General features: G+C 40.6%; 1 protein-coding gene across 31 annotated transcripts in view; it reads left to right on the top strand.

Moving 5' to 3' along the window:
* The window catches only part of RBFOX2 (RNA binding fox-1 homolog 2), a 290938-nt gene extending 267279 nt beyond the window's left edge, over positions 1–23659 (top strand). For 8 of the 31 annotated variants that reach the window (XM_030815639.1, XM_030815647.1, XM_030815640.1 and 5 more), the window contains 8 exons: positions 1010–1063; positions 1184–1276; positions 2438–2582; positions 6308–6347; positions 12175–12251; positions 15884–15972; positions 16420–16492; positions 18171–23659. In XM_030815639.1, the coding sequence (XP_030671499.1) occupies positions 1010–1063; positions 1184–1276; positions 2438–2582; positions 6308–6347; positions 12175–12251; positions 15884–15972; positions 16420–16492; positions 18171–18225 (626 nt within the window). In that variant the 3' untranslated portion in view covers positions 18226–23659. Of the gene's footprint in view, positions 1–1009; positions 1064–1183; positions 1277–2437; positions 2583–3092; positions 6281–6307; positions 6348–9777; positions 9821–11977; positions 12010–12174; positions 12252–15883; positions 15973–16419; positions 16493–18170 lie in introns of those variants that run through there. The other 23 variants (XM_030815650.1, XM_030815651.1, XM_030815661.1 and 20 more) reach the window with 13 other exon arrangements.
* Positions 23660–27098: the final 3439 nt, after the last annotated feature.

Raw genomic sequence — 27098 nt, forward strand, 5'->3', positions numbered from 1 at the left:
GCCTTTTTCTTTTCATTCGTGTATTTATAGAATAGTGTGGCACAATGCTAGGGTCTTAATATAAAAAGACAAATGAGCCAGAAAATATATAATATATTTTTGCATATATGTAAAATTCAATTAATATTGATTAAAGTTTTCATGCGGAATTCTACTTTTATTCACTCTCAGTGAGCAATCATATATTATTCCTTTTTAAAAAATACTTGCCATATTCCTATAAATATAAAAAAGGGAAAGAAGAAATAAAGTTGACATTAAACATAACGTTATTTGGAAACTCTCAATATTTATAAATATTTAAGCTAACGTTCCACAGTATTCTGGTGTTCTTTAGCTAAGAAGTCTGATTAACTTAAAGGTGATTATTACACATTAAAGCCTCAGAAAATATGCACTGAAGTTGGGAATGTACCTTGAATTTTATTATTTCATGTCTTTCCTTTTTTAGTTGGTGAACCCCAATAAAATCCCAATGGTAAATCCGAGTTTTCAGTTTACCTGGAATACTAGCATTGTATAGTCAAACATGGAGTCAAAGATCTAGGTTGAATTTGAGTTCAGCTCATGGATACCTTTATTAAAACAACTAGAGTAATAAACAGGGTTAAGAAAATGCATCACAGTGTGGTTCAGAGTGACATATAGTCGGCCTTCTTTCTTTTTTTAAATGAAGGATAGGTCATCCAGGGTAATTCTGTGAGAACACTTTACCAAACTCTAGGATTTATTTCTATTTATTTTTTCTCCTCTCATTCCCTCTCCATCTTCCTCCTCCCAACATCATGACTCCTGCCAAGCCCCCCAACCCCAGCCCCTCATTATCTCTTCACTCTGTGCTAGTTCTACTACTGTTACTCTCCCATATAAACCCCAAGCTGGAATTCCAAAGAGAAGTTGATAATAGGCAAAAATAGCCCCAGAGATGGCTGAAGCCAACTTGACATGCACTGATCATCCCTTTCCTCAAGCAGTCTTAAATGCTTACCTTCCATTTTGTGTGTTTCAGGTTGGAAATTAAGCCCAGTAGTTGGAGCTGTATATGGTCCGGAGTTATATGCAGGTAGTATTTAAGTAAATGTTTCCACTTGTGCTATTTAATTGTAATAGCATCTGCTGTTTTTCAATTTGCTATTCCTTTTTAATCTTTTTGCATTTTTTAATTTTTTAAAAATCCAATCAGCATCCAGTTTTCAAGCAGATGTGTCCCTAGGCAATGATGCAGCAGTGCCCCTATCAGGAAGAGGGGGTATCAACACTTACATTCCTTTAATCAGTAAGTAGCCTATGTTGGCCTGGCATGGATTTTGACTGTTGTGAGTGAACTGTCATGTCCTGGTTTTTTTTTTTTCCTAGTACAGTACATAACCGAAATGGAAATTTCTTGAGAGGGATATTAAATACTATCCCAGTGCCCTGTCCTGCTTAACCTGTGCTAAAATTTTCCTGACCAAATATTAAGATTGCACAAAGCAGAAATAGTCGGAAAAGGTAGAGGGGGCAAGGGCATATGAAGAATATTTTAGTCTGTACTTGATGATAAAGAAAACAAAAGAAGCAAGTATGTGTAGAGCATATTACACATTTCCTCTGCAAGTCAGCCACAGGTTCTCCAGCAGAGGATCACTTAGAAGTACCTCCAGTATTATTGATTATTCTCAGCTCTCTTGATCTCTCTAAAGTCATTTTGACCTGAGCCATTTTACTCCAGCAAGAGGTATAATTAAACAGGATCCAGTGGACATGGAATCAATGTCTCTGCATGCTTTCCAGAGGACAGCACACTTAAAATAGGCTCTTAGAAACTGTCTTCCTCTTTAAAGGATATGAGGCCCTTAGAAATTATCTGCCTCTTTAAAGGACAGGGTAGGAGTTGTTTCCCTCACCTTACATTTGTGGCTTAAAATTTTTTAAATAAAAGAATGAAATTGACTAATGAAGTGTCTAAAGACTATTATGGGCCTTGGAGGTTGGTACCATGTAAAAATATAAAAAGAATATTCTTTTGAGTAATAATTATTATGTGCACATAGTAACATTTGGAAGCAAGGTTAATTACTGACCGGCTGAAGAGTTTGTGTCAATCTGATTTAGACTGCCCACAGTAAAAGTCTGTCTCTTATTATGGCAGTCATTCTCAGAGCTTCTTGACCTGTTTCTCAGCAGCTTGCATTGTAAAGCCGAAATTGAGAAGGAACAGAGAAAGCTCACTCAAGATTTGTGATGAATGAGGCATGGAATCTTTTGCTTTTGCATGTTGGGTCTCTCCATTTCTTCCCCACCGAGAGACCCAGGGTTAGAAGGTTTATTGAATGCATGCCACCTTTTCAAAAAAGATGTGGTTCGTATCTTTCCATCTTTTCTATAACTGGTTCATAGCAAGTTGTGACTATGCACCCTCTATTGAATGCAAGTTGAAATTTCTGTCATATTTTGGGTCTCCCTTTAGTTCCTGGCTTCCCTTACCCTACTGCAGCCACCACGGCAGCCGCTTTCAGAGGAGCCCATTTGAGGGGCAGAGGGCGGACAGTATATGGTGCAGTCCGAGCGGTACCTCCAACAGCCATCCCCGCCTATCCAGGGTAAGCGTTAGATTCCAAAATCATTATGTTTCTAAAATAAGCAGTTGGACCAAAAAAGAATACCATGGCCCTCTCATAACTTCTGGGATGTTGCCGTGTCACAGAGTAGACATTCAATGAATATTTGCAAATTAACAGATTAGATGACAAAAACCAAAATATACCATCATCAGAATATAACAAACTGTCAATTCATTATAAGTCTTCATTTTGGCCACCTTAAGCCCTCATGGTAATGGCTTAAGACAGTAGCCAGAACCGTCTTGTGTTTACTAGCAGTGTGTTGGCATGAAGTTCACTCAGCAGCGCACGAATATGGATTAACATTACTGCAGAGAACCAAAAGAGGAGCTCGACATTGTAGTACAAGCCTGCATCTGCTGTGTTCACCTCCTTATCACCACCCCGTGTTGGGGCAGAGGCTGTCACATGTGTCCTCCCCTTTGGTTTCACTGCCTGGGTGGTGAGCAGCAGAGCTAGTTACCCACAATGGATTTGCTTTCTTTGTAGGAAACGGATTAAAAGAGGTTAATTCTAAGATGAACCAAGTCCAATTGAATCAAGGGAGAAAGGGAGAAGTAGGAAGAATTAAACTGCAGTTGGCTTCTGAATGATGGTAAAACGACGACTGTAGCTGAGCATCCTTCACCGTTTGATTTTTTTATGGAGGGTGTCTCATGCAGTGGAATGATTCCATAGCAACAAATAAATCCTTTGCTACTGAATGGGGAAAAGGAGTGAAGATGGCAGGTTTTGTTTTTAGGGGTTTCTCAGTGTCAGCCTAAAATGTAAATTTTTGTAGAGTGGTCTTTCACAAGTCAGTTGTACCAAGGACTTCCTCATCAGAGATGTGACATTTCTCTTCATCTTTTCTCTGCCAGATATGTCAATATGACAGATTTTTTTTTTTTTGTATTCTTAGGGAGGAATAAGTAGCAGCAGAGAAGCTTGTTGGCTGCTACTCAGTTAAAATATAAAGGGAAGGAACCTCCTTTGTATGTCCTTTTCTGACAGCAAAATTGGCTTAGCCTTGAGGTGTACTAATTCAGCATTCATTCATTCATTCATTCATAGACCAAATGGATGTACCATTAGAAGTTCTCCATTCCACAGAGTTAAAACATTTTTATTAGGCAAAGTATGTTGAAGTGGGCAGGCTCCAAAAGACACTGGAAGGGAACTGCTTCAGAAATTAACTTCTGTTTGGAGTTTGTAGACATTTAAATCACGTGCATTCCATCATCTCCATCTTATGCCATTACTTACTTTTAATCCTTTTTTCTCTCAACTTGACCTTTGACCTTCAACCTCTGACATCTCTTTAAAGAAGTGAATATGCAGTATTATTTCATCAAGAAATACTCAAATGAAACATTAAAAGGAACCTTTTGGAAGTTTTACACACTAGGAAAATTGTTTGTGAAATGTCTTCCATTGTAATCCAAGAGAGTTTACTGTCATATTTGCAAAGAGAGACTACTCACCAGAAACATGGGACTTCCTTATTTTGTAACATTGCTGAATTACTTTATAAAGTGGTTGAATTTAGTCCTGTTCAATGTAGTCATTTCATTATATTGGCCAAACTTGAGAACCCATTCTCTACCAAGTCTGTGTCAGGTATATATTTGTTCAAAGATATTTTATCTTTATGTCTAATCATATCAATTTCTGTGTATTACATTGAACACTGATTTCCCATGTTTTCTTTTTATTAACTAAACCACCTGTTTACATGGAAGATGGCAAGGAATAAGTCCAGTATTTCATGGGAATGGCCTAGAATTGCTTTTCAGCTTAGTAAACTAATTTCATCATTAATCATTATGTTCTAGCCTCCTGGTGGCATTTGATACAGGGAATATTGGAATTCTTCTAGAACGTAGATGAATATTCCCAGTAAGTTATTTGACTTAGGGTAAAATGTATTTGTGTTTTTAATGCCAACCCTTCTTTATAGAAGGCTTATTTGTAAATCTTTGCCTATATTCCCTTACTAAGATCTTTGAAGTTTAATTAATCACCACTTGGTCTCAGTGCTTTCCGTTTTATCAGCCTTCTCATTTTGAACAAGTTGTTTTTTTCATTAAAATGCAATTGAGAGGCAGATTACTTTCTAATATCAGACTTTAACTGCAACTGGAGACTATGAAAATGAACGGGACTTAGCTAAATGAACATCAGAGACGAGTTTGATTTGCCTGTTGTGTGATACAAGGGCATAGCATATTTGGGGCATTCCAAAATGTGACCATGCTATCCTGTAAATACAACCAAATGTCATTGGAAATAGAATTAAGAAACATTCCACCTACCTATAAGAAATAAGTTATTTCATATTCAAGTTAAAAATATGATTTGATGACTTTACTTGTTAGCTTGTTTATTGTAACAGAGAAGGTAGTGGTGAAAATTTCCAGCTTGTTTAGTTGAATAACCAATAAACAGATCATCTAAATTAAAACAATCTGATCTTGACTTCACAGAGATGAAGAAGAAAGTTTTATCTTTTATCTCTACTGCTATTCCATGTCTTTTGGTCCCAAAATAATGTTTTGGGGAAAGTCTGTATGCACAAAGTTACCTCAGAAGGTTAGAAATCTATATTTAAGAATATAGTGTTGCTTAGGTTTTTTTTTTTTTTTTAAGTCATGCATTGTCTGTTTGCTACAAATTCATTATCTAAACAGGAAAATAAACCCTTCTATTCTTAACCAGCTACCTTCTCAGATTTATTCTTTTAAATAAGACAGGGTGTTCTTTGGTCAATCCCAGAACTTCAGTAATCAATTGTATTTTTCAGAATTCCATGAATACTCTTATGGTCAAAAAAGGACCCTTAAAATCTTCCAGTTACTCCTTCCCACTCTGGATTATATTGTTACTATCTGGGATCCCCACTGCACCTTTCAATTCTTGGACCTTGGACCAATCACCTTAACCTTTAGCTCATTATCTCTGCTTGTGAAAGCAATGCATTGTGGGTATTTTTGGTTGTGTTTTTTTTTTTAATTACATTTCTCTGTTTACTTTGGTCAGAATTGATTGACTTGTTTTTCTGAGGTGTTGCATTGGTTCTTAAAATGCTGAATAATAATACTTTGCATGCTTGTGTGATCAGCCAAATCTTATCGCATGTCTAATGTGCAGGGTAAAAAGCAGGTGATGTATGGATATCAGAAAAACATTTACATATTATTACAATACTGAAAACAAAATACTTAAACGTAATTTAAAAACATACTTTGCATACAGGCCCTGCCCTAGTGGAATTCTTTGGGTTCAGTTTTTCATGTTAAACTCGTCTTCACCCCTACCCTACTTTGTAAGCTCTTTAAAAAGAAACTTCCTCGTAGGGCAAGCTTATTTTTAAAAATACTCCATATACAAAAAGTTGTTTCCAAGCCAGCAGATTTTGGATAGATATAATAGGCTCTTCTAGGAGTGCTTCTTATTGTGTGAATCGTACTTTAATTACCAAATATCCAGGTTGCGCATTCCAGTTTTGCACACCTTTCCCTCTCCTCGCATGTCCTGGAGCTGTGTAACCTTCGTGTGCACTTTCACATTTTCTCACCAACTTGCTGAGGCCCCAAGCCCAGGTTATGAATTCATACATCACCTGCCTGTGTAGAGCGCATGTGCATGCTGCCGTCCTCAATAACCGGAATGTGTTTCTGTTTTTTTGTTTTTTTTGTTTTTGTTTTTGTGTGGATTTTCTGCAGTGTGGTTTACCAGGACGGATTTTACGGTGCTGACCTCTATGTAAGTACACACACTGGGGCCTTCTCGACCCCATCCCCTGACAAGCCAGCCTTTTTTTTTCTGTTTCTTTGGTTTGGTTTGGTTTTTTTCCTTTTAATTTATTTAATTTTTATTTTCTTTTTCCTTGTGGATATATATATATATATATTTATATATTTAAGAATGCAAGCATGCTTCTCTGCCACTGCGCTTGCCCCTGGGTGCAAAAACTAAGCCTTTGGGTTTCCTGATCATTGCAAGGGTCAGTCTACTGGACATATTCTTTTCCCTTCCCTATACCCACAGATGTTCTGTGGATCATTAATTTACTTGTGAGATGATCAGCAGGTTTAAAGTCTTTTATTATTGTCGTGTCATTTGCATACATAAATAACAGGACTAGCTTAGCCTTAAACCAGCTCTTTCCCTTTTCTGCTTTTCTTCTCATTTCACATCCCTCTTTAGATCATTAAAGCTGGGATTTAGAGGTTAATAAGCTTTCTGAACTGTACATTTTCCTATTTTACCTACTTTGAGAGAACATGACCTTGTGATAGCCAAACAAGGAACCGATGCCAGCGAAGAGTGTGTAGTAATGAGAAAATGCCAGATATTTAGTTCTTAAGAGCCATTGGAGGAAACGAGTAGCATAATCAGCAACCCAGACTCTTCTTACAGCCATTTGACTATCATAGAAGATTTGCTGACTCTACTAGCCATAGTAATATGGACTCCATTACTTAAACTGTCTAGCTATCACTAAAGTTCCATGATTGGTTTGTCACATATTATTTAAAATGTGGACAAAGTGATACAATTGACAAAGTAGAAGTTTTTGAGTTTTGAAGTCTTTTATTATGACCTCTCCAGATGGACTTTTTCTGAATGCAAGCTTGATTTAATCGCTCAAGTCATCAAGGGAAAATTTTTATAAGAAAAACTTGTCAGCATGAAATGATTCTGTGGGGATAGGTTAAAATTGTCTAGAAATGCTTTCTCCACCCTTACTTTCCAAAATCAATAAGAGGACCTTTTTAGTGAACTGTTTCCACAGTCTACCAAAGATTCTCAAGCAACCTAAAAAAGTTAACGCACTTTCAGAATGCACTCAGAGGTTTTGCGTTTTGCAGGAAGTAGAGATGGGATGATACAGTTCTTCGAGGTACGGGTGACTCACCTATACTACTTAGCGTAGGCCTGTAAGGTATGCCTTAATTTAATAACTACTTGAAGGAAACTTAGCCATGATTTGGTCCAACCTCCTAACTTATAGATATATTTCTCAGAGACTTACCCAGAACTACATAAATTATTAATAAAGTCAGTCATAAAACCCAACCAATCCATATTTCATTACCTCTCTTTGTACTTTAATTAAAATCCACCTCTTTCCTCAAAATATTTTCAACAAGTAATGAAAGAGATCTTTTTTCCTATGTTCACAGTGAAGCTTGAGAACTGGGGAATCTATCCTACTTTTACACCAGATTACACATTTCTAAATACACATACTTACATATGATGTTAGCATGTACATTCTCCCATATACATTAGCATCCATATTCTCATGAAACTCATCTTTGTTATTTAACTTGTTTTCTTGAAATCTGATCTATTAGAGCAAGATTTTCCATTTGAATTATTTCTTAAATCAAGTTTTTTTCTCTAATGTGTTTCTTATTTGGGGATTTATTTTTCTTAAATACAACCTATTTATGTCTTATTAAGACTTGCCTACTTTAGGCTGGGCACGGTGGCTCAGGCCTGTAATCCCAGCACTTTGGGAGGCCGAGGCGGGCAGATCATGAGGTCAGGAGATCGAGACCATCCTGGCTAACATGGTGAAACCCTGTCTGTACTAAAAATACAAAAAATTAGCTGGGTGTGGTGGCGGGCGCCTGTAGTCCCAGCTACTCGGGAGGCTGAGGCAGGAGAATGGCATGAACCCGGGAGGCAGAGCTTGCAGTGAGCTGAGATCACGCCACTACAGTCCAGCCTGGGTGACAGAGAGACTCCATCTCAAAAAAAAAAAAAAAAAAAAAAAGACTTGCCTACTTTGGCCAGGCATGGTTGCTCATGTATGTAATCACAGCACTTTGGGAGGCCGAGGCAGGGGGATCACTTGAAGTCAGGAGTTCGAGACCAGCTTGGCCAAGATGGCGAAACCCCATCTCTACTAAAAATACAAAAATTAGCCGGGTGTGGTGGCACACACTTGTACTTTCAGCTACTTGGGGGGCCAAGGCAGGAGAATCACTTGAACCCTGGAGGCAGAGGTTGCAGTGAGCCGAGATTGTACCACTGAACTCCAGCCTGGGTGACAGAGCTAGACTTCGTCTCAAAAAAAAAAAAAAAGACTTGTCTACTTCAACCTTGTTAAGTCATCCAATTTTTTAATAGTTATCTTACCTCTTTTACAATGTAAGATTTTATTGAGACAGATGATTTTTCTGTTCCTGTTAATAAAATACTCTTGATTTTTTTTTAATCTACTAACTGGATTACCTTGCTGAGCTAAACACAAGTAATTCAGTGATCTTGCTGAAATAATTTTTTTTGACCAGTGGCCCCTTGTTAATGAAAGTAATTAATAGTAATGTTATTATTTCTTAGTTCTTATCTTAAAGCAGAGTTACTTAGAGAAAAAAAATTGGTCACTAGTGCTGAAATAATATCCATGCCCCCACACGAAAAGCAAGAATACTTTATGAGGTAACTACTGAGTTAGGCCTAATACAACTGTTGCTTTTAAAACTGTGTATTCTGTATTCCACATGTGAGGGAGCAAAGGATACTTCTTCAGAAACAGACAACAAAAAACTATCATTTTGCCTTGAGTTTGTTCTGCTTCTCTCCATACATTTTCCATCTGTGGAAATCTGTCAGTATACATTTAGTTCTTATTTCATCCGAAAGGCATATTAGAAATAGAAGGACTAGAGAGTTTAGTATAAAAAGTGCACCGAATCAGAGCTTGAAGAGAAGACACGAGGGAAAAGATTTTAAATTGCTGGTTATGCTTAAGTTAAATGAATTTAGGCTATTATTGTGCAAGGTTTTCGTAATCCCTTTCACAGTCCCATTCTTAGACAGTGATTCCTGCTAGCCATTTTCTTTCTGTTTCTTTTATGGCACATTCCTCTCTGGAGAACTGATCTAGCAATTGTGTTCCTAGTTTGTAAAGAGACCTACCGTGATAGCATTTGGGAGTGTGGCAGCTAGATTATGTATCCACCCCTCCCTCTTCTTTTTTGGCCAGTAGAAAAGGCATAGTTCGCCCTAATTCGCTTTTTAAATGGGATAACAAACTGCTCCTAAATCACCTCCTGTGAAAAGCATGCTTGCATCCAAAGGAAAGAAAAGGCTGGTGGGCCCCTTGCGGGCTTTTTGTATGATTGTTTTCCTTCCACAGCTGTGTTTTTTGAACTGCTCTTCCTGTGTTCTGTTATAGAATAGTCTTACAGGAACCAATCATTAGCGCTAAAATACCTCAGGTAGGAGTGCCAGTGTGACCTGCCAATCAATCAGATTGTGGATTGCAGTGAAAAAATTGAATTATACTAACCATTCCAGCTCCACGTTAGAGATGGGAACAGAGGCTTTTTTGGACAATCAAGACTTGTGAGCGTGTGATCTAAGCCCTGCTACCTCAGCAGTGCCCACAGTCACATTCCGTACATAATGGCACTTCCTCCAAAATTAAGTGCTCCTGTCCTCTTGACACATATCCCAGCCAGGTGTGTAATATGCACTGTCCCATCACTGCCACCTCTTTTAATCTGTCAGTCACATTTACCTGTGGTATTTAAACTGTTTTTTTATATTTAGATCTTAGCAGTTGGGGACATTTTCTTACTACTATAAATTTAGAAAAGAGAAAAAAGAGGAAGTAGAACTGTACAAATAGGATTCCTGAATCCCACATTGGGCCCTGTAGTGAAATACCAGTCGTAATTGGACTGTGTTGCTACATAAGTTTGAAGTTGCCTTAAAAATCTAGACATACGGAACTCAAACATTGAGACATGCATTTCCCTTGGCCCCTTCTCCTTTCACCTAAGAAGATCAGTGAGTTCATTTGGATAATAGCATACTTGTTAGAAGGATTGCTGATAGCTGGATGCTAGGAGAAAGAAAATAGTTGATGGCTTTTCACAATCCAGTTTATTTATGTGGCTACCCAGCAAGATTTTGGAAATGAACTAATTTGGGGAGATGTGGAATAATAATGTTTGAAGGGTTTGATTTATTGAAAATCGTCTCTCATCTACCATAGAAATAATAGGTGGAAGACATCAAGTTGATCATAGCAATTTTTTCTCTTAATCTCAATTTTAAATAATAATAAGATAAAATTTAAATACTTTAAAATTTTTTTCATAAGTACTTTTCAAAGGAGATAGACCTCAATCAAAAGCAGTGACAGTATCACCATTATTGTAAGTTTGTGTGTTACTCACATTTAATCAGTGATGCCATTTTGCCACAAAAGAACTCTATAATATCTCCTAGAACCATGGTTCTTAGCAGGGGTGGGGAGGTGGTGAGGAAAAAGAGGGAATTAGATTCATCCAAGGATAAATAAAGTGATTCCTGGAGGCCCAGCATTAAACCCACGCTAGTTGGAATAGATCTCTGCTCTGCTGTAGTGATTTTAAGCATCACACCTGCCATTCCTTACCCACCCCCTGCCGCCATCCCCCAACCCTCCTGCTCTATTGATCTATACAGTACATGTAGGTAACAAGCTTTCATTTTGTCTGCTGGTCTTGAAATACACACTCTCCTCCTCAGTGTCACATAATGTCATTGTCTTCCAGGTAGAAAGAAGGTGTCTTGACATCACATGCTCACCAAAGTCCTGTTTTAATGTAAACCTGAAACAAAAATGTAATAAAATTAAAGCCTAGGTTAAAATCAAGACAAGGCAAAAGTCTACCAGTGTGAGATTAAACTAATAAATATGCAGATAAAGGTCAGATATAGGAGGGATTATATTCTATTGTATTTTGCTCTAGTTTAAAACCCAGCTACAGAACTGTGCCGAAAGATCATGTGGTCAGTGTGGCAGCATCATAAAGTTAATTCGATGATAAAATTGGTTCAGAGCAGAGTAGAAAAGCCCTAGGAGATGACATTGAGCCATGAAAAACTGAGACTTTAACAACTGCAGAAAACACTGGAAAGGATCTTAAAGCCAACTTTTCAAAGGCATTTTCCTTTGAAGAAGCTGGAACTTGAAGTCAGAGATATGTTACAGATATGTGAAAAAGTAAAATTCCTAAACACAGGAAATATTTTAGCAGAATGCTGTGGATTAGAACATACGGTTGTTGACAGAGGGTGAGCATACATGTGAGTGCTGTGGGTCAGGACTGAATTATATTGCCAGTGTCAGGCAGGTTGAATAGGGGAGCGATGGAGCATTGGGCGGCCCCACTGGGGACACCAGGTGTCATTCAGAATGAATTGCAAAGGAATAAGAATAATTCTTTTTAAAGGGGTGTGTGTGTATCTGAATCAAGCTTAGCTAAGCCAAATTTATCCAGCTATCAGAGTTCCAAAAAGCCGTCCGTGTGTGCCCTCCTACATTAGGGTGTGCTGTGGCCATGCTAATCCCCATTTTTTGTTTTATTTCAAATCACACACAGATAGAATCTGCAAACTGCTTCAGATCAAACAGGTCTGATTGTGTGTAAATACATATGTCCTTTTTAATTTTTATTATTAATGGTTGCTTCAGTTTTGCATCAGTGCATGGTTAAAAGCAATACACATCAGCTATTTCATGACTTCATATCTCCAAATGAATTATTTCTCCTCTTTTTTTGTTTGTTTGTTTGTGCAGTCAGCTGAAGAAATGTTAACATCTCACTCTAAATCTCTCAGTGGAGTCTCTGTTCCCTTCTCTGATATAACAGATGGGTTACTGCTTGTTATAATTATTAACATTGTGGTGTGGGCCAGGGCTAGGGTGGGCAAGATTGACTATTTCTTTGGGCTGGGGAGGGGCCAGTCGTTAGGGTATGGAATGTTAACTCAAGTGGTGACTGACTGTTTCCGTAATACCAGGTCGTTGTGGCTGCACGCTCTAGTAATTGAGGCTGTGTACTTCACCGAGCTTGTGGTAGAGCCTAGGGCAAACCGCTGTCCCAAGAGAATGCTGGGATAGATAGAGTTAGCCAATACGAGTCTGAACGTGGTGATTTTGCTGGTTGTTTTAGCTCCAGATGTTGGCATGCTTAGTTTTTAATGTGATTAATAAATGTGGCGCCATATCCCTCCCCACGCCTGAACCCTGTCTCTTCTACCTCCTTCCCACCCTTGTTCTTTTTGAAAAACTTAAGAAACAGTAATGAAAACCTTGGTGTTTCAAACTGCACTTTGTTCTCATGTTTTATAAAAGCCTTTAGATTTGCTAGTAAGAGTGAAAGCTGAAAAAATGGTTTCTCAGCCTGAAATTTCTATGCACTTTGAAATCTGGAATAGAAATAAATATATCTGAATTTTCTTTGTCTCACATTTTATGATATGTTTTGTTGAATAAAGCAGCAAAAATACTTTCGAGTAAGTGTGTGTGTGTGCGTGCATGTGTGTGTGAGAGACAGAGAGAGGAATACATCCATGATACACAATTTTTCTACTTTTGGAGTAGTCATTAGTGAATTGCCAAGTTAGTTTAGTAGGATATTGCCTATCCTAAAATAGTTCATCTTTTAACGGTTTCTCTGTAATGCCATTATTATAAAGTAATTAGGAGAATAATCATGTTAAAGTCATCTGCTTTAAAAAAAAACTATTAATGTGTTTTTTCTTAATGCTGATATTCTTCTCGAGCCTTTTGTTTTCAGTAAAATATTTGCAACCCTGTTCTGTTTTCTTCAACTTGAAAAGCAGGGAACTTCATCATGTTTAAACTTCAAAGTCAGAGTTGACTTATAAAAGAAGGAAACTGCTACAGATAGATTCTCTCCATCTCCTTCTGGATTGGAAGGAAGATTCTTTTCCATGGTCTGATCCATTTGAATTGTTTTGAGTAGCAGTAACATTACTCCTAAACCACCAAGGTTCCAATGGCTTCCTGTAGGCCTAGGAAAATGAGGGGAAATTGGTTCTGTCAGCAACCTCACTTAGAACGTGTTTTTTCCAGAATGAGTAGAATACAGCTCAAAGCCATGATTTGATAGAATACTCAGAGATCGTACCTCCAGTACCTCACTCAGTCTTCCTGAGAGTCAGGTGTGAAACCTACCCTTGGATGAGTGCTTTTGAACCTCAGTATCCCTTTGCAAGAATTTATACCTCTGCCATATGGCATAAGACTTCAGTTTTTAATTTTTTTACTTAGGTAAACATGAATTGGGCTTTAACTGCTTTTATTGCCCTAACTTTAACATTTTTTTAATGTTACTTTGATGGTTGGAGTAATACTAAAGAGTAAAATGCTGAATTACCCTTGTTTGCAAAGAAGTTTTACTAAATAGCCCTGCTGTAACTTTACACTAGCAAACAAATTCTAAACTAATGGAACCATCTCTAGTTATAATGAAAAATTACTAGGGTTCATTTTAGTGTTAAAATTCCAACTGTAATTAACGTTTGCTTTAACAAATGTTTAAAAAAAAAAGGGAAAGAAATAGTTAAATTATGTTGTGGCCAGAGTGTACAGCTTTGCCCAGATCTGTCTGGCCTGCCCATTTGCATAGACCTGGCTAGAATTCCAAGGAACCATGTTGATCAGAAACGGCCCCCAAGGGTGCTTCCTGCCATGTTCCCATTGATTACCATTTCATTGTCAGTGTTTGGTAATATTAATTAGAGTCTTCATATATCTCTGGAAGAATTCGTAATTAAGAAGGAAATGTTTACTTTCTAAGTCACTCATTTGAAAAACAAAGGAGGAATAATGTATAACCACTGAAAGCCAGTCAGGGATTTTTTAAAGTACATTTGAAACTATCCTGACTTCAAGCAGCATAAACTTGAAGAGCAGGAATAAATTTCCCTCACAATGCAGTTTCTTCATTTAGAGAAAGAACAAATTATGTAAGAAAGAAGCAAAAGGCTTTAGAAGCTCATAAGAAATTATAGGTATTTCTAAAATAAGGTGTAACAGAAATAAAAGAAGCATGCTAGGACCTGCCACGTAAGATGGTTAAGAAGAGCAGGGGTCCCATTAGAAAATAGTTGTTCTCAATCCCAAGAAATGATACAGGAGTAAATGTGAAATTTCTTTTGTAGATTTAGAAAAATCAAACATTTGAAAAAATAGAAAGTAGAAAGCGCAGGGCAAAAACCTTCAGATATCCATGAGAAATGAGCACATTTTATCCACAGAAATAAAGTGTTAATGCTATTGTTCACTATTGAAATGATGTTCAGTTGGGCCAGTTGAACAGAGTTGTTTTTGATAGTGAAAGGCCAATAATAAAAATTTGCATCTGAATTACATTTAGGTAAAATAGATGAATTCTAGAAGGGTAAAGAAAAATAATAAAAGGTAGAGTTTGCCACTTTTTAAAATATCCTGTCTCATGTGGCAAGCATTTGTTGTTGTGATTGTCTCTTGAAATGCTTTCTGAAAGAGTACATGATTCACCCTGATAGTGAAAACCTTTTGTATATTTGGGTTATCGAAACTGAGGTGAAATAGAAGGATGTGATGGTTTGAAATTCTTTAGGACTGAGAGGATATTTGGACTATTGGAAGAAAAGCTCAGAGTCTACTGTAAGATTAATATGTAAGAATCTCAAAACCTTTTAGGGTAGGAAAATGCAGTTAAATGCTAGAAGCAGGGTTCCTGATCTATTTGAATCCAGCCAAAGAATCCTCAGAAATTTGTAATTGATTGGCTCAAGTATGAAATGTAGATCTGAATTGGCAGACTTTCCCTAAAGGGCCAAGTGGTAAATATTTTTGGCTTTGTAGGACATTGGTCTCTGTCACAAGTACTTTCAAAAACAGGTGGCAAGCTGCATTGGCTCACAGGCCAAAGTTTGCTGACCCCTGATCTACATTGTTTTTCCTTCTAAATATTACCTGATTATCTTAGCTTCTTGGCAAACATGCTAGGCCGGATGGAGCAGAGGTTTCTGTTGCATGCTGTAGTCTCTTATTAATGAATCCATCCAAGAACACGTTAGAGAATCTGAAGTCAACACATACAGATTTCATATGTTTTAACTTTATAATTTATATTTCTTGTCAGAGTTCTCCCAACTTGCTGTAAATATTTTCGCTTTTGAAAGTTCCAACAAAGACTGTGAAGTAAGACAGATCCAAAATTATATCTTCATTTCTTGTATTTAACAGGTACTACCAAACTTTACTTTTAATACTATCACAAATTGGAAAGCAAATCCTTGCATATTGTAGGGCCTAATTTTTTATTGGAGGAATAATAACATGCAGACTGATGCAGTTTGAAACATTTTCTTCCCATGTGTGTGTCTGTGTTTGTGTCAGTCCCTGTGTCTACATGTATGTATGGGTGTGTGTTTTTCTGTACACCTGGGGGGAGAGGTATCTGTAAAGTCAGTTCTCTTCTCTCCTGTAGGGTGGATATGCAGCCTACAGATATGCACAGCCTGCTACTGCAACCGCAGCCACCGCTGCTGCAGCCGCTGCAGCCGCTTACAGCGACGGGTATGTACAGAGACAGTGGTGAGCTTTGGGATGCATGAGAGCTGTTCCATCCCAGAATATCACCCATTTTCCTCCCTTCACCGTTTCCACAGCAGCTCTTAGCACATCGGGCATCTTGCCAGCCTGGGCTTTCTGCAGACCTCTTGATGGCCTCTGTCATGCGACTCTGTCCTCCGCTCCCTCTTTCTTGTTATCATCTCTTCTTTGGCTTTGACTCCAGTCCCTCTCTTCCTCGTCTCCAACTCCTTTCTTTTCCATTTTATGGAAGTACTTCAAATTTCTTCAGGGAGTAGAATTAGAAAGGTTTTTTCCCATTCCTTATAATTCCAGTTTCCTTATGATAATCCAAGACCAAGTGACTCACAAGTCTTAAAGCACAGTAATCCCTTTAATTTTTTTAGATCATACACTTTTCTTTATCTGTCTGATTGTGTTTCTTCTTTCCAGTTATGGCAGGGTGTACACAGCCGACCCCTACCACGCCCTTGCCCCTGCCGCTAGCTATGGAGTTGGCGCTGTGGTAAGTATATAATATACCGTTGCTTTATAAAACCATTTCATTCCTTCTTTTACCCATAGACTACAGAAGATCTAGGGAGGTAGTAAATTCAGCCTTTCTTCCACCATCAAGGTATTAAAGCCACACAGATCTATCTGGAAGTTTCATGTCACCCTCTTTATTCGTGTGTTATTATAATGTGAGTCACATGGCCTAGTTAAGGGCAGCAGAAAGGAATGATCATTGATAGTGTGCCCCAAGTAGTGGCATCATCTGTGAGAGAAATAGGGGAACTGGTGAATGTTTCCTATTGGTTCAAATGTTGAGTGCATACCTGTGGCATAGTTTCATTGATAGGCGTTGGCAAAGGAGCATGGAGCATAAGGCGCTAGTATTCACAGTAAGCTTTTCAAAAACTTAAGTTTCAAATGCAAATCTAAAGGATGTCTCTGCTCTTCCTAAGCCTTCTGGTAGATAGTAGTAGAAATTCCTAAGTGAATGCTTTATAGGGTATTTTATTATTGATTATTGATAACAATTGTGGCAAAATATGGTGTTTTTGATAGAAGTATCGAAGAAGTCCATAGAACTAGCATAATTTCTTCTGACCAACCACCTTACTGCAATATTATTGTGTTGGCTCGGATGCCTCCAGTTTCAGTGATTAGGACTCACAGGCTGCAACAAAGACAGGCCATTCCACAGTGACACCTCTGCCAGGCTTGCTCTCTAATCCAAAATGCAACTGGGCAACTACCTCTGAACATGGGCAGAGTTGTTTGAAAAGGAGACAGAGTGAAGTATAAAATGTAAGACCTAAAGGAATATGAGAAAGCTACTTCTCACACCAAATTTCTACTGATGAAGATTTGCGGAAGGAAGTAATGGGGGGCCCTGAGGGAATATATGTTTATAAATGAAGTGGAGCATTACAATATAAAGGCAGTGGTGGAAGTTCCTGAGGTTGTATTTCCTCCTAAACTGATATAAGTCCTATGCTAAAAGAATGACCTGAGAAAGATGCATTCCTGGGAAACTTCTAATGGAAAGAGATAAGCCATTAGATAAAGTCATTTGGTAAAGATAAAGGAGTAAAGCCTAGATAAAACCCCAGCTAGATATATAAATGTGAATGTGTCAAGAAACAGCCTAGTTGGTGTGCTTCGTAGATAGATGATAGAGGAAACAGACTCTATTAAAGACTGGCTCAGGTTTAGATGCGGCACCATCTCAAATGGGCTGTGACCACACATGGCAGGGATCGTGTCAGAAGTAATGTGCACTGCCGATGGGTCATATTTGAGAAGGGGAAACTGGTGATCTGTTTTCCACCAGGATTATAAGGCTGTATCAAGGTAAACAAAAACCTGTGCTTTTAAAAATCAAACTCTTTGCAGAACTAGTTTTCAACTGTGTATTGTTTCCCTTCTGTGCTAATTCATGTAAATAATGAAATAAAATGTCGTCATACTCTCCTTGAGAATATCAGGTCAGCAATAAATATATTGGGCTCTGGTTTGAGCACCTTAGAGAAGCAGAAGTTGGTTTCCTGACTTCACTGCACAAGGCAGTGCTTGATCAGTTGCTTTGAGGCTTCAAAGCAGGCTGTGTTTCTAGATCCCTTTCTGGACATTTTTCTTCACTGTTAATGCTTCTTTCATCAACCTTTTAATTATTTTTATCTCTTTAATTACTGCAGGCGAGTTTATACCGAGGTGGCTACAGCCGATTTGCCCCCTACTGAAGTGACGTGAGACCCCTGCAAATGGGACAGCCCCCCAGTTCATGAGGCCTGGCTATTGCAATATTTACTAGTAGAGGAACTCTATAGCAAGATGAAGAGGAAAAACAAACAAACAAAAAAAAACACAAAAAAAGAAAGAATACTTTTTTATACCTCACTATGTTCTTTGAATATGTATTTTTCCTTTAAATTTCTGCCTTTAATTCTTTTGTTCCAAAGATTGTGCATTTTTTTCTTTTTTTTTTTTAAACTGTGGTAAAAAAAAAAAAATAATGCATTTCCATGTCTGTATGTCCGTGCTTAGCTTATTCTATCAATCACGGAAGAGGCAGTCAAGGAGGAAGGAGAGACATTAGGAGCCGATAAATGCATCTGATCAGAAATCAGCAGACAGAATTACCAAAGTGTATCTGGTGCTGAATGGCTGGGGGACAAGCAGAAGTGGAAGAGATCTTTCTGCAACAGGATATTCTTCTAGTCTTCTGAGTTTCTGGTCTTTGACAGGCAATTCTGGTTGGCTGTGGCTGGAATCCACATGCTGATAGATAGGAATTTGTGCTTATAAAGCAGGAGAATTAAAAAGATGCTTTCCTCTCCTCTTCCCTCCTGTCTTCTCCATTCTTTTTACAATCATCTTACACGCACAGCCTGAGACAGTTGGCATAGTTTTTGGAATTATAGTATTGATATTTCCAAACGTGCTCTCAGACTGTGGATAATAAACACCTCATTAGGAAACCGATCTCAGAATGAACTCTGGAGTATGAAAAAGATCATTTCTATTGTTCCTGTAACCTAGCATTCCTTCTAGGCTTCTTCTCCTTTAATTGAACCACAGCTTAGCTCATGTATTCTTTTATTAACACCCTGCTCTCATGTCGATAAGATTCAGGAATTTAGGACCCAGGGACAGAAAAATGAATAAGCCAGTGGCCAGATTTCCCCCAGATGTCTTGAGGATTAGAAGTACAAATTGTTCACAGCCATTAAAGAGGGCGAGGAAGAGAAAAGGAATATTAGAAGATCTGGTATTTCTTACTTTTTTCTTGCCTCAGAAAGTACAAAGTTTAAAAAATAGAATAAAGAATCTGCTGGGGAAAGATAGAGTACCAGGTCCTAGGTCAGTAGTCCCTGGAAGTTTTGGTGATGAGGACATGGAAGGGCAGGCAGAGGCACTTTGTACTTGCTCCAAAGCCATAGGAATTTTCATCTTCCAGAGCCTTTATGAGTCACTTCTCTATCCACAGTCTTGAGCCTGTGGCTATCCCGCTGAGCTTCTCACTGTCCTCCAAAACAGCCAGCTGAGCACCCAGACCACTTTGTGTACATTAACACTACAGGACATAAAATGCAGAGGCCCTGAGATTGCTGCCTTCCCATATTGGAAGGAGGGTCTGAAATGGCAAGGGTCTTCTATATCGCCAGAAAGAGTCACGCAGTGAGTCACTGCCATTGCCATCTGGCTGTAATTTTCTATGTTATCAAGGTAGGAGAGAGTGTTTCTCTTCTAGCTGTTAGATAGAACTGATAAAAGCAAGTGTCCTACAGCATTTCCCAAATGAAGGCATTAGGAAATAGAAAAGCATGGTCTTTTTGGCTCCCTGGTCTATTCACATTGGTACTAGGGTGACCTTTCACCCAAGGGACAGCTGCTAAAGGGAGTAATTCAGAGACATGGAGCTTCTGGTTTGTTATGGGTTTGTTTTGGGTTTGTTTTTAACTCCTGCCTCCACACATGTTCTTGACTGATAACTGACTCATGTCCCTGAGTTAAAATGACTGACCTATGACAGCATCAAGCATTCTTTGTAAGCAGAGTGATATATCTGAGAGGGCGTTGACCTGTCATGTAGAATACATATCCTTTCCCCCTTCAGAATCCTGTCTCGCCTCATAACTGGGAGAGAGGCTGTGCCTGAAACTAGGGGCGATGTCAAGGAAGCTAGAGGCCTCGATGCAATTATTGCTGATTCTGGGGAGGAAGACAGAGAATAAGGGGACTCCAACTGCCCAGTCCATTGGCCATTTTTAAGGGTCCCCCCACCCCAAGCCAAAGTTTGGTTTGTTGCTGTTAAGACAATTTTTGTTGTATGTATATAAATATTTTAGTTAGAGGAGCGGGGAATGGGATGCGGGCTTTCACAGTTCTAGGGAATGGGGGCAGGGAGGATTTTGCTTTTGCTTTTGCTTTGAGGGAGAACTTTAGCTGACTAAAAAAACGGAAGTTTGGGGTCATGATCACAAAGGGGCCATTCCCAAAAGATGGCAAGCCACGTACTCAGTGGAGACTAGGCCAAATTCTAAATGGTTGTATCCATAGCAGGGGAGAATAGGAGAATGAGTTTACGAGTTTTTCTCTTCTTTTTTCCTAGAAAGAGGTAAGGATAACGGGAAAGGTAGAGAAGGCATCTCCCACAGACCTTTTAAGAGAGGCAGAATCTTGAGCTTGAGGCACCTTGAGTGCATCTCAGTTCAGCTGGTTCTGGCTGAGGCCTCCAAAGGCAAGCTCTGTGCTTCCCAGTGGTTTCTGCTGCATTTCCAGGGATGGTGTTTAACACCGCTTCCTCCAGCTCCCTTTTCTAAGAAAGAATAAATGGAGTTCTGCTTTTTATGAAAGGGTCTTTGGTTTTCAGTGTCAACACTGAGAATTGGGGCTCTTACAAGCATCTAGATTTCACAGTATCAACCTCCCCGTCACCTTTTGAACTTTGAGACTCCGTACAGTCAACTTCACCAGAGGCAGCACTGCTTGTCTGTTTCTGACTCTGGTTCTCACCGTATTAAGAAAGAGAGTCAGAGGAGTCTGGCATTTCGTGAGTTTGTCAGAGGATGCTGGCTGATAATTCCAGAAAACTCACTGATGCTAAATCACAGTACATGCATGATTCTTTTTCAGCTTTACTATAGTTCATGACCTGTACTTTCTGTACTCTTGGAAGCTGGGCTCCTTAAAGGAGGCCTCTAGTGAACACCTTTATCTCCATGTCGCTCTTCGAGCCCAGAGAGCTGCCCATAGGCATTTTCCAGAATTCCTTGTGTCACTTAGTTCAATTTCCATTAACTCAGATCAGCCATTGTGATTCACCATTTGTCAGGCTCTCGGGTTTAACAAAACCTACTATCACCATCATCCTCCAACAGCCACAGTCTGAATTGAGCCAACATTTTTTTTTTCTTTGAGAAATGGACTGGGGCACAACTGTTAGTCTGAGGGGAGCTAGTGGAAATCTAGACAATAGAAGTCATCGATAGCAGCTTTTCCTCAAATGTGTGACTCCTCAGGGGCTGAACTGCTCTTAGCTTAGAATTATGCTTTACTAGAGATCTAGCAGATAAGTGGGTTAATCACTACCATCCTGTAACTAGTTATATAGCTTCCCGACATGAGGGAGACACCAAACAGGGATGGAAGCAACCCCAAGGATATGCAAGAAGGGCATGGTGAACCCCCTTCCCTCTGGCAGGAGAACAAGGCCAACCAAGGGACAGACTGGAAAGCACTTAGATGTTTAAGGAGGGGAACGGGGAAACTGACGGGTCCTCCCCTTTTGCCAAGTTCAGCCAGTTCTCTGCTGCTTGCAACCCTCTAGCACAGTAACATTTGCAGAATTGCAGATTTTTCCCCCAGATACTAGGAGGAAAGGGACTTTGGGGGGTGGGGAAGGGGTCGTGGTGTTTTAAAAGCATAAGTTACCTGTTTGCACTGTTTTAAGATAGGAAAAAAATAGTGGGCAAGGTGAACGTCGGACGTAAATTTGTGTGTTTTTATTTTGTCATGCTCTTGAAAATGTTTGACCATTTGTAGTATACACAGTGAAACTTGATTCTCCCTGTTGCATAAAACACTATATTTTTTTGGAAATGTTACTGTCCAAAAGCCTCTTCCCTCCCTTTCCTTTTCCTGTGTACTTCCTTCATACTTGCTTTACTGATCAGCCAGGCAATAGCCATCCAAGAGCTAGAGCATGAAACAGGGCCCCTTCCAAGTAGGCTCTGGGTGTCCTAAGCCAGCGTGTGCCCTCTGGTTTAGTGAGTGTAATAGAGTCCCTGGCACCTTTCTTTGCAAATAAGGCTTACAGACCAGACCGCAGCAAGTTATCAAATTCCTCAATCAGATGCACTAGGAGTGAGGAGCCCAGGGATGGAGGGGGTTCCTGAAGTATTGCAGTTGGCTGTAGTAGCTGAGTTCTTTTCCATGTTACCGAAACTGTAGCCAGTTACAGTTTACTCAGGAAAACGGTAGATCAATTCAGCCATGGTAGTGCTGGTTGGCAGAGATTGGTAACGGAGAGAACTGCTCATCAGCCAAAACTCAAGCCTTGCCTTTCAGGAGGCCACCAGCAGAGGGACTTGGTCCTCCTTGTCTGGTACTTGTGTACGTGCCGGTGACCTGAGGACTCCACTCACACTGGCGAGCAAAAAGGGAACAGTGATTCTCTTTTCTCTCCCACCCCCTGCCCTTTGTTACCAACACCAGTTTCCCAGGGGGTACATGAGTTTTTGAATTTTTAAAAAATGTGTTTTGGTTTGGTTTTTCCGGGGACTGATAAGTGCTTTAAGCAATGTCCATACCCCGTCAAGACTCCCAGCTTAGTCATTTTCTTGTATTTTTCTGTTCACAGTATTTGTGTGTGTGCTTGTTTTGGCAGCTCATTTTGGCTGTATTATATATCGAGTTGATCCTCTTTTTTCCCCAAGGGATATGAATTGTTTTTCTTGTGTTATATTCTGCTTGTGAATAGCTGGAGCAAACCTGGGGCTGACACACGTAAGCTAGGGCTGCAAAGCGAGAAGAGAGCCGGTGGAGTGTACTTGTCCCTGACAGGCTGACCTACCTGAGTCTCTGAGCTTTCCAGTCCAAATCTTTGCAAGGCTCAAAATGCCACAGAACCTCTCCTCTTCTCCCCACTCCCCATGGCAGGGACTGGACCATCCCTACATGCAACATGCTGTTCCTCCAGCCCCTCCCGTTGCCATGGCAAAACAGGTACCTTTGGGGCATGGGGGCATTACATGGGATGCTTATGTAATCGACCACCTAGCCTTCTCTCTCCCCTCCCGTCCTCCCCCAGAATCACTTCCTAGGACACCCGAGCTGCTTGCCCAGGGTCCTGTTTCCCTGCTAACTCCAGAGAAGCATCCCAGGGCTTTGTGACAGTCTCTAATTCCCTTCCCTTCTCGTTAAGAATCATATTGTATAGTAGCTTTCAAGACCATACAGTATTCATTGGGTTACTCCTATTATTATCAAGTAGCTGGAATTGTGAAGGTCGGAGTAGTTAGATCTTTAGCTTTTATTCCTTATTTTTTTGTATTACTCTCCATGTGTATAAATTATTGATCATGTTGCTGGCTTTTATAAACTCTAAGCGAAGGAGGAGCCCTGCCTCTGCCTTTGCACATGGTAATGAAGCACTGTTTTTAAATAAAAGAGAGAAACACCATTCTTTGGCCTGTGTGTATTAATCCTCGTTCCCTGTTGCCTCTGCCTGAGGCTCCAAAGATACAACTTGGATTTGACTTTTTAAGCAGGGGGGTGGGGGTGGGGGGGGGGTGGGGGGCGGGGGGAACAAGAAGGAAAAGTGCCAGGCGTTCTAAGGTGAGACATTCTAAATGGTGATGATAAGCCAGAAGGTAAACGAGGCCAGCAAGTGGGCCCATGTCAGCTGCTCTTAGCTTCCCCAGCTGCTGAACTCCAGTCTGTCCAAAAGCTGCTTCTGAGGTCTTTCAGCTTCACTTCTTCACCATCCACCCTCCCCTAGATTCAACTCCTGCCTTTACTGTACCACAGACACTGTCCTTGCCAGGGGCTGTGGCCCCACTTGACCTTATCAAAGTGTTATTTCCCTGCCTTGCCTCCTCTGTCCCTGCTGCCCCTGGCTCTCCGGCTGCCCCCCAGGCTCCCTCACTTTTTGTTCAACCATAGAAAATATGTCCTGCCTAGCCCTTTCCTTCCTGTTTCTTTTCTTTTTTTCCCCTTAAGACAGGGTCTCATTCTGTCGCCCAGGCTGGAGTGCAGTGGTGTGATCAAGGCTCACTGTAGCCTCAAACTCCTGGGCTCAGGTGATCCTCCCACCTCAGCCTCCTGAGAAGCTGGAACTACAGGTGCACGCCACCACACCCGGCAAAATTTTTTGTAGAGATGGGGCTTCACTGTGTTGCCCAGGCTGGTCTCGAACTCCTGGCCTCAAGTGATCCTCCCACCTCAGCCTCCCAAAGTGCTGGCATTACAGGCATGAGCCGCCACGCCTGGCCTCTTTTCTTTCTCACCTGTGCTGAAACCCATCCCTTGCTGCGTTTGTTTTGTTTCTCAGCCAATAATTCCTAAATCTCTGAAATTCTCCATAATCCATAAATCTCTAACTCCCTTCACTTCACCATATGAGATCATCATGCTTCCTATTTCACAGAGAATATGGAGGTTGTCAGACACAATCTCCCTGAATGAATTTTCACTACCAGATCTACAAGCCTACTTGAATTCCACACAGGGTGTCTTTCCCCTTCTCTCTCGTTCTATTAGAGGCATTCTTCACATCACCGTGAACCCCACACCTGTGCTCTGCCTCCCAGCCTTTCCCACCTTCTCGGTGCTTTGCTTCAGTTTCCTCCCTTGCCTGGTTTGCCTCTTCCTCTCAGTAGTCCCTTTGGTACTTAAGCGTGCTTAGATCTTAAAAAGTTAAAAAAAAAAATTGGAAAATCTCAAGCTATTCATTGAACTTTTTTTTCTTTCTTTCTTTTTTTTTTTTTTTTTTGAGACAGGGTGTCACTCTATTGCCCAGGCTGCAGTGCAGTGATGCTATCTCGACTCACCGCACCCGCTGCCTCCCAGGTTCAAGCAATTCTCTTTCGTCAGCCTCGTGAGTAGCTGGGATTATAGGCACGCACCACCAACCCAGCTAATTTTTGTATTTTTGGTAGAGACGGAGTTTCACCATGTTGGCCAGGCTGGTCTCAAACTCTTGACCTCAAAGATTCACCCGCCTTGGCCTCCCAAAGTGCTAGAATTATAGGCGTGAGCCACCACACCTGGCCCTAAGTTGTTTCTTTCGTGGCAAACTTCTGGAATAAGTTTCTACCGGCTGACTCCAATTACTTGATCTTCACCCTGTGGCTGCCTGCCTTCTACCTCCACTACCTGGAAGCAGCCCCTGAGGATGACAGTTAACGGATGCTCCTCTGTCCACTTGCTTGACTGCTGAGTGTTCCCAAGGCTGCTTCCCTTGTGTGTTGGACTGTGACAGGCCAAAGTGGGTGAGTACCTCACCACCACCACCCACTCCAAGCTGGCATGTCCTTGCCCGGCCTCGTCTTATCTCCTAAACTGGTCTCCTTGCCTCCACCTTTTCTCCGACAGCACTCCATGGCTGAAGCTTGTTCTCTCAACAGCCTGTTCAAATCGGATTGTGACATGCTTTTGTGCAAACTTCTTTGGCTTCCCATCCCGTAGCCAGTTCCAGGTCCTTATTTTGGTCTACAAGGCCCTGTACAATGTGCTCCCCTGGTAGTTTATTTGGTGTCTGTCTTTCTGTACTAAAATGCAGGCACCTGGAGGTCAAAGACTTTGTTCTGTTGGCTGCTGATCCATTTGCCTGGTGCTTTGTAAGCATTCAGTACCTATTTGTTGAATTACTGCTTTCCATTTTGGATGTAAATGATGCAGTTTTCAGCCCTGCCTTCCTCCACATTGCCACCCCTAGTAACAACAGTGGACAAGTGTGCGGAGTGCTGTTGGTGGCACTTGCCCATTTTCACTCCTTTCGTCTTCCCAGCAGCTCTGTGAGGCGGGTGCCCCCTGAGGCACTTCTCTCTGCAGCTTTCCTGCCTTCTTGCTGGGCTTGACAAGCATGCAAAGCCTGGATTGCCCCTTCCCCAGGCCGTTTCTGGGGGTTGTGTTTGCAGCAAGGAAACTTGTATCCCCTCAGGGTAAAGAGCAAGCTTGCTTACTACCTGTTATAAAAGAGGTGGATCCCCTAAGCTCAGTCCTCCTCAGCTGCAGTGCAAACCTACTACCTGCACTACATCTATCCAGGCCTGTGGGACTCGGGGGCTCATGGAACTGTTCCATGTGCTGCTGCTCATGCTGCCTGCCGCACTGTGAGTAATAAAGTCCTTTGCCTTTCACCGAGTCTTGTGTCTTCCACCAATATCCATGAAACAATAACAGGCTAATGCATCAGCTTCTAAGGAGGGAGAAATCAAAGCCCATACCTGACAGTATTGTTATTCCTCTGTTAAAAGATGAAGCTGGAAGCATAGAGAGATTAAATAACTTTCCCAAAGTCACATAAGTAGGAAGTTGCAGAACCAGGATCCAAACCCAGGCAGTTGCTCCCAAGTCTATGCCCTTAACTAACCTCTGACTGCTAGTGTTTCTAAGTACTGCTCTCGCAGAAACCCCACAGAAATCAGAGCCAGCACTGCACTCACGTCTCTGGCTGCCTCTCTGCCTCTTCTAGGCTCCTCTTCCTCCAGCTCTCTTTTAAATCGTGTTATTCCTCTAGGGCTCAGTTGTAGGCCACCTTCTTCCCATACTCCACTGAAAAGATCACCGTTGAGACCAATTTCTGCCTGTAAGCTAATGACTCTTAAATCCAAACTGGAGTTCATAAAGCTTTCCTAGAGTCTAGACTCACATCCAGCTGCAGCCCCACAGGCTTCTAAAATTCAATGTGCTTGAAATAAACCCTCTTTCTATTCAAAACCTATGCTCCTGTCTCTAGTGCATTTGAGCTGATAACAAAATACCATAAACGGAGGAATTTTTAAATAACAGAAGTTGGCTGGGTGCAGTGGCTCACGCCTGTAATCCCAGCACTTTGGGAGGCCAAGGGGGGGTGGATCTCCTGATGTCAGGAGTTCCAGACCAGCCGGGCCAACATA

Source organism: Nomascus leucogenys, chromosome 7b (assembly GCF_006542625.1).
Source record: "Nomascus leucogenys isolate Asia chromosome 7b, Asia_NLE_v1, whole genome shotgun sequence".
Taxonomy (NCBI): Eukaryota; Metazoa; Chordata; class Mammalia; order Primates; family Hylobatidae; genus Nomascus; species Nomascus leucogenys.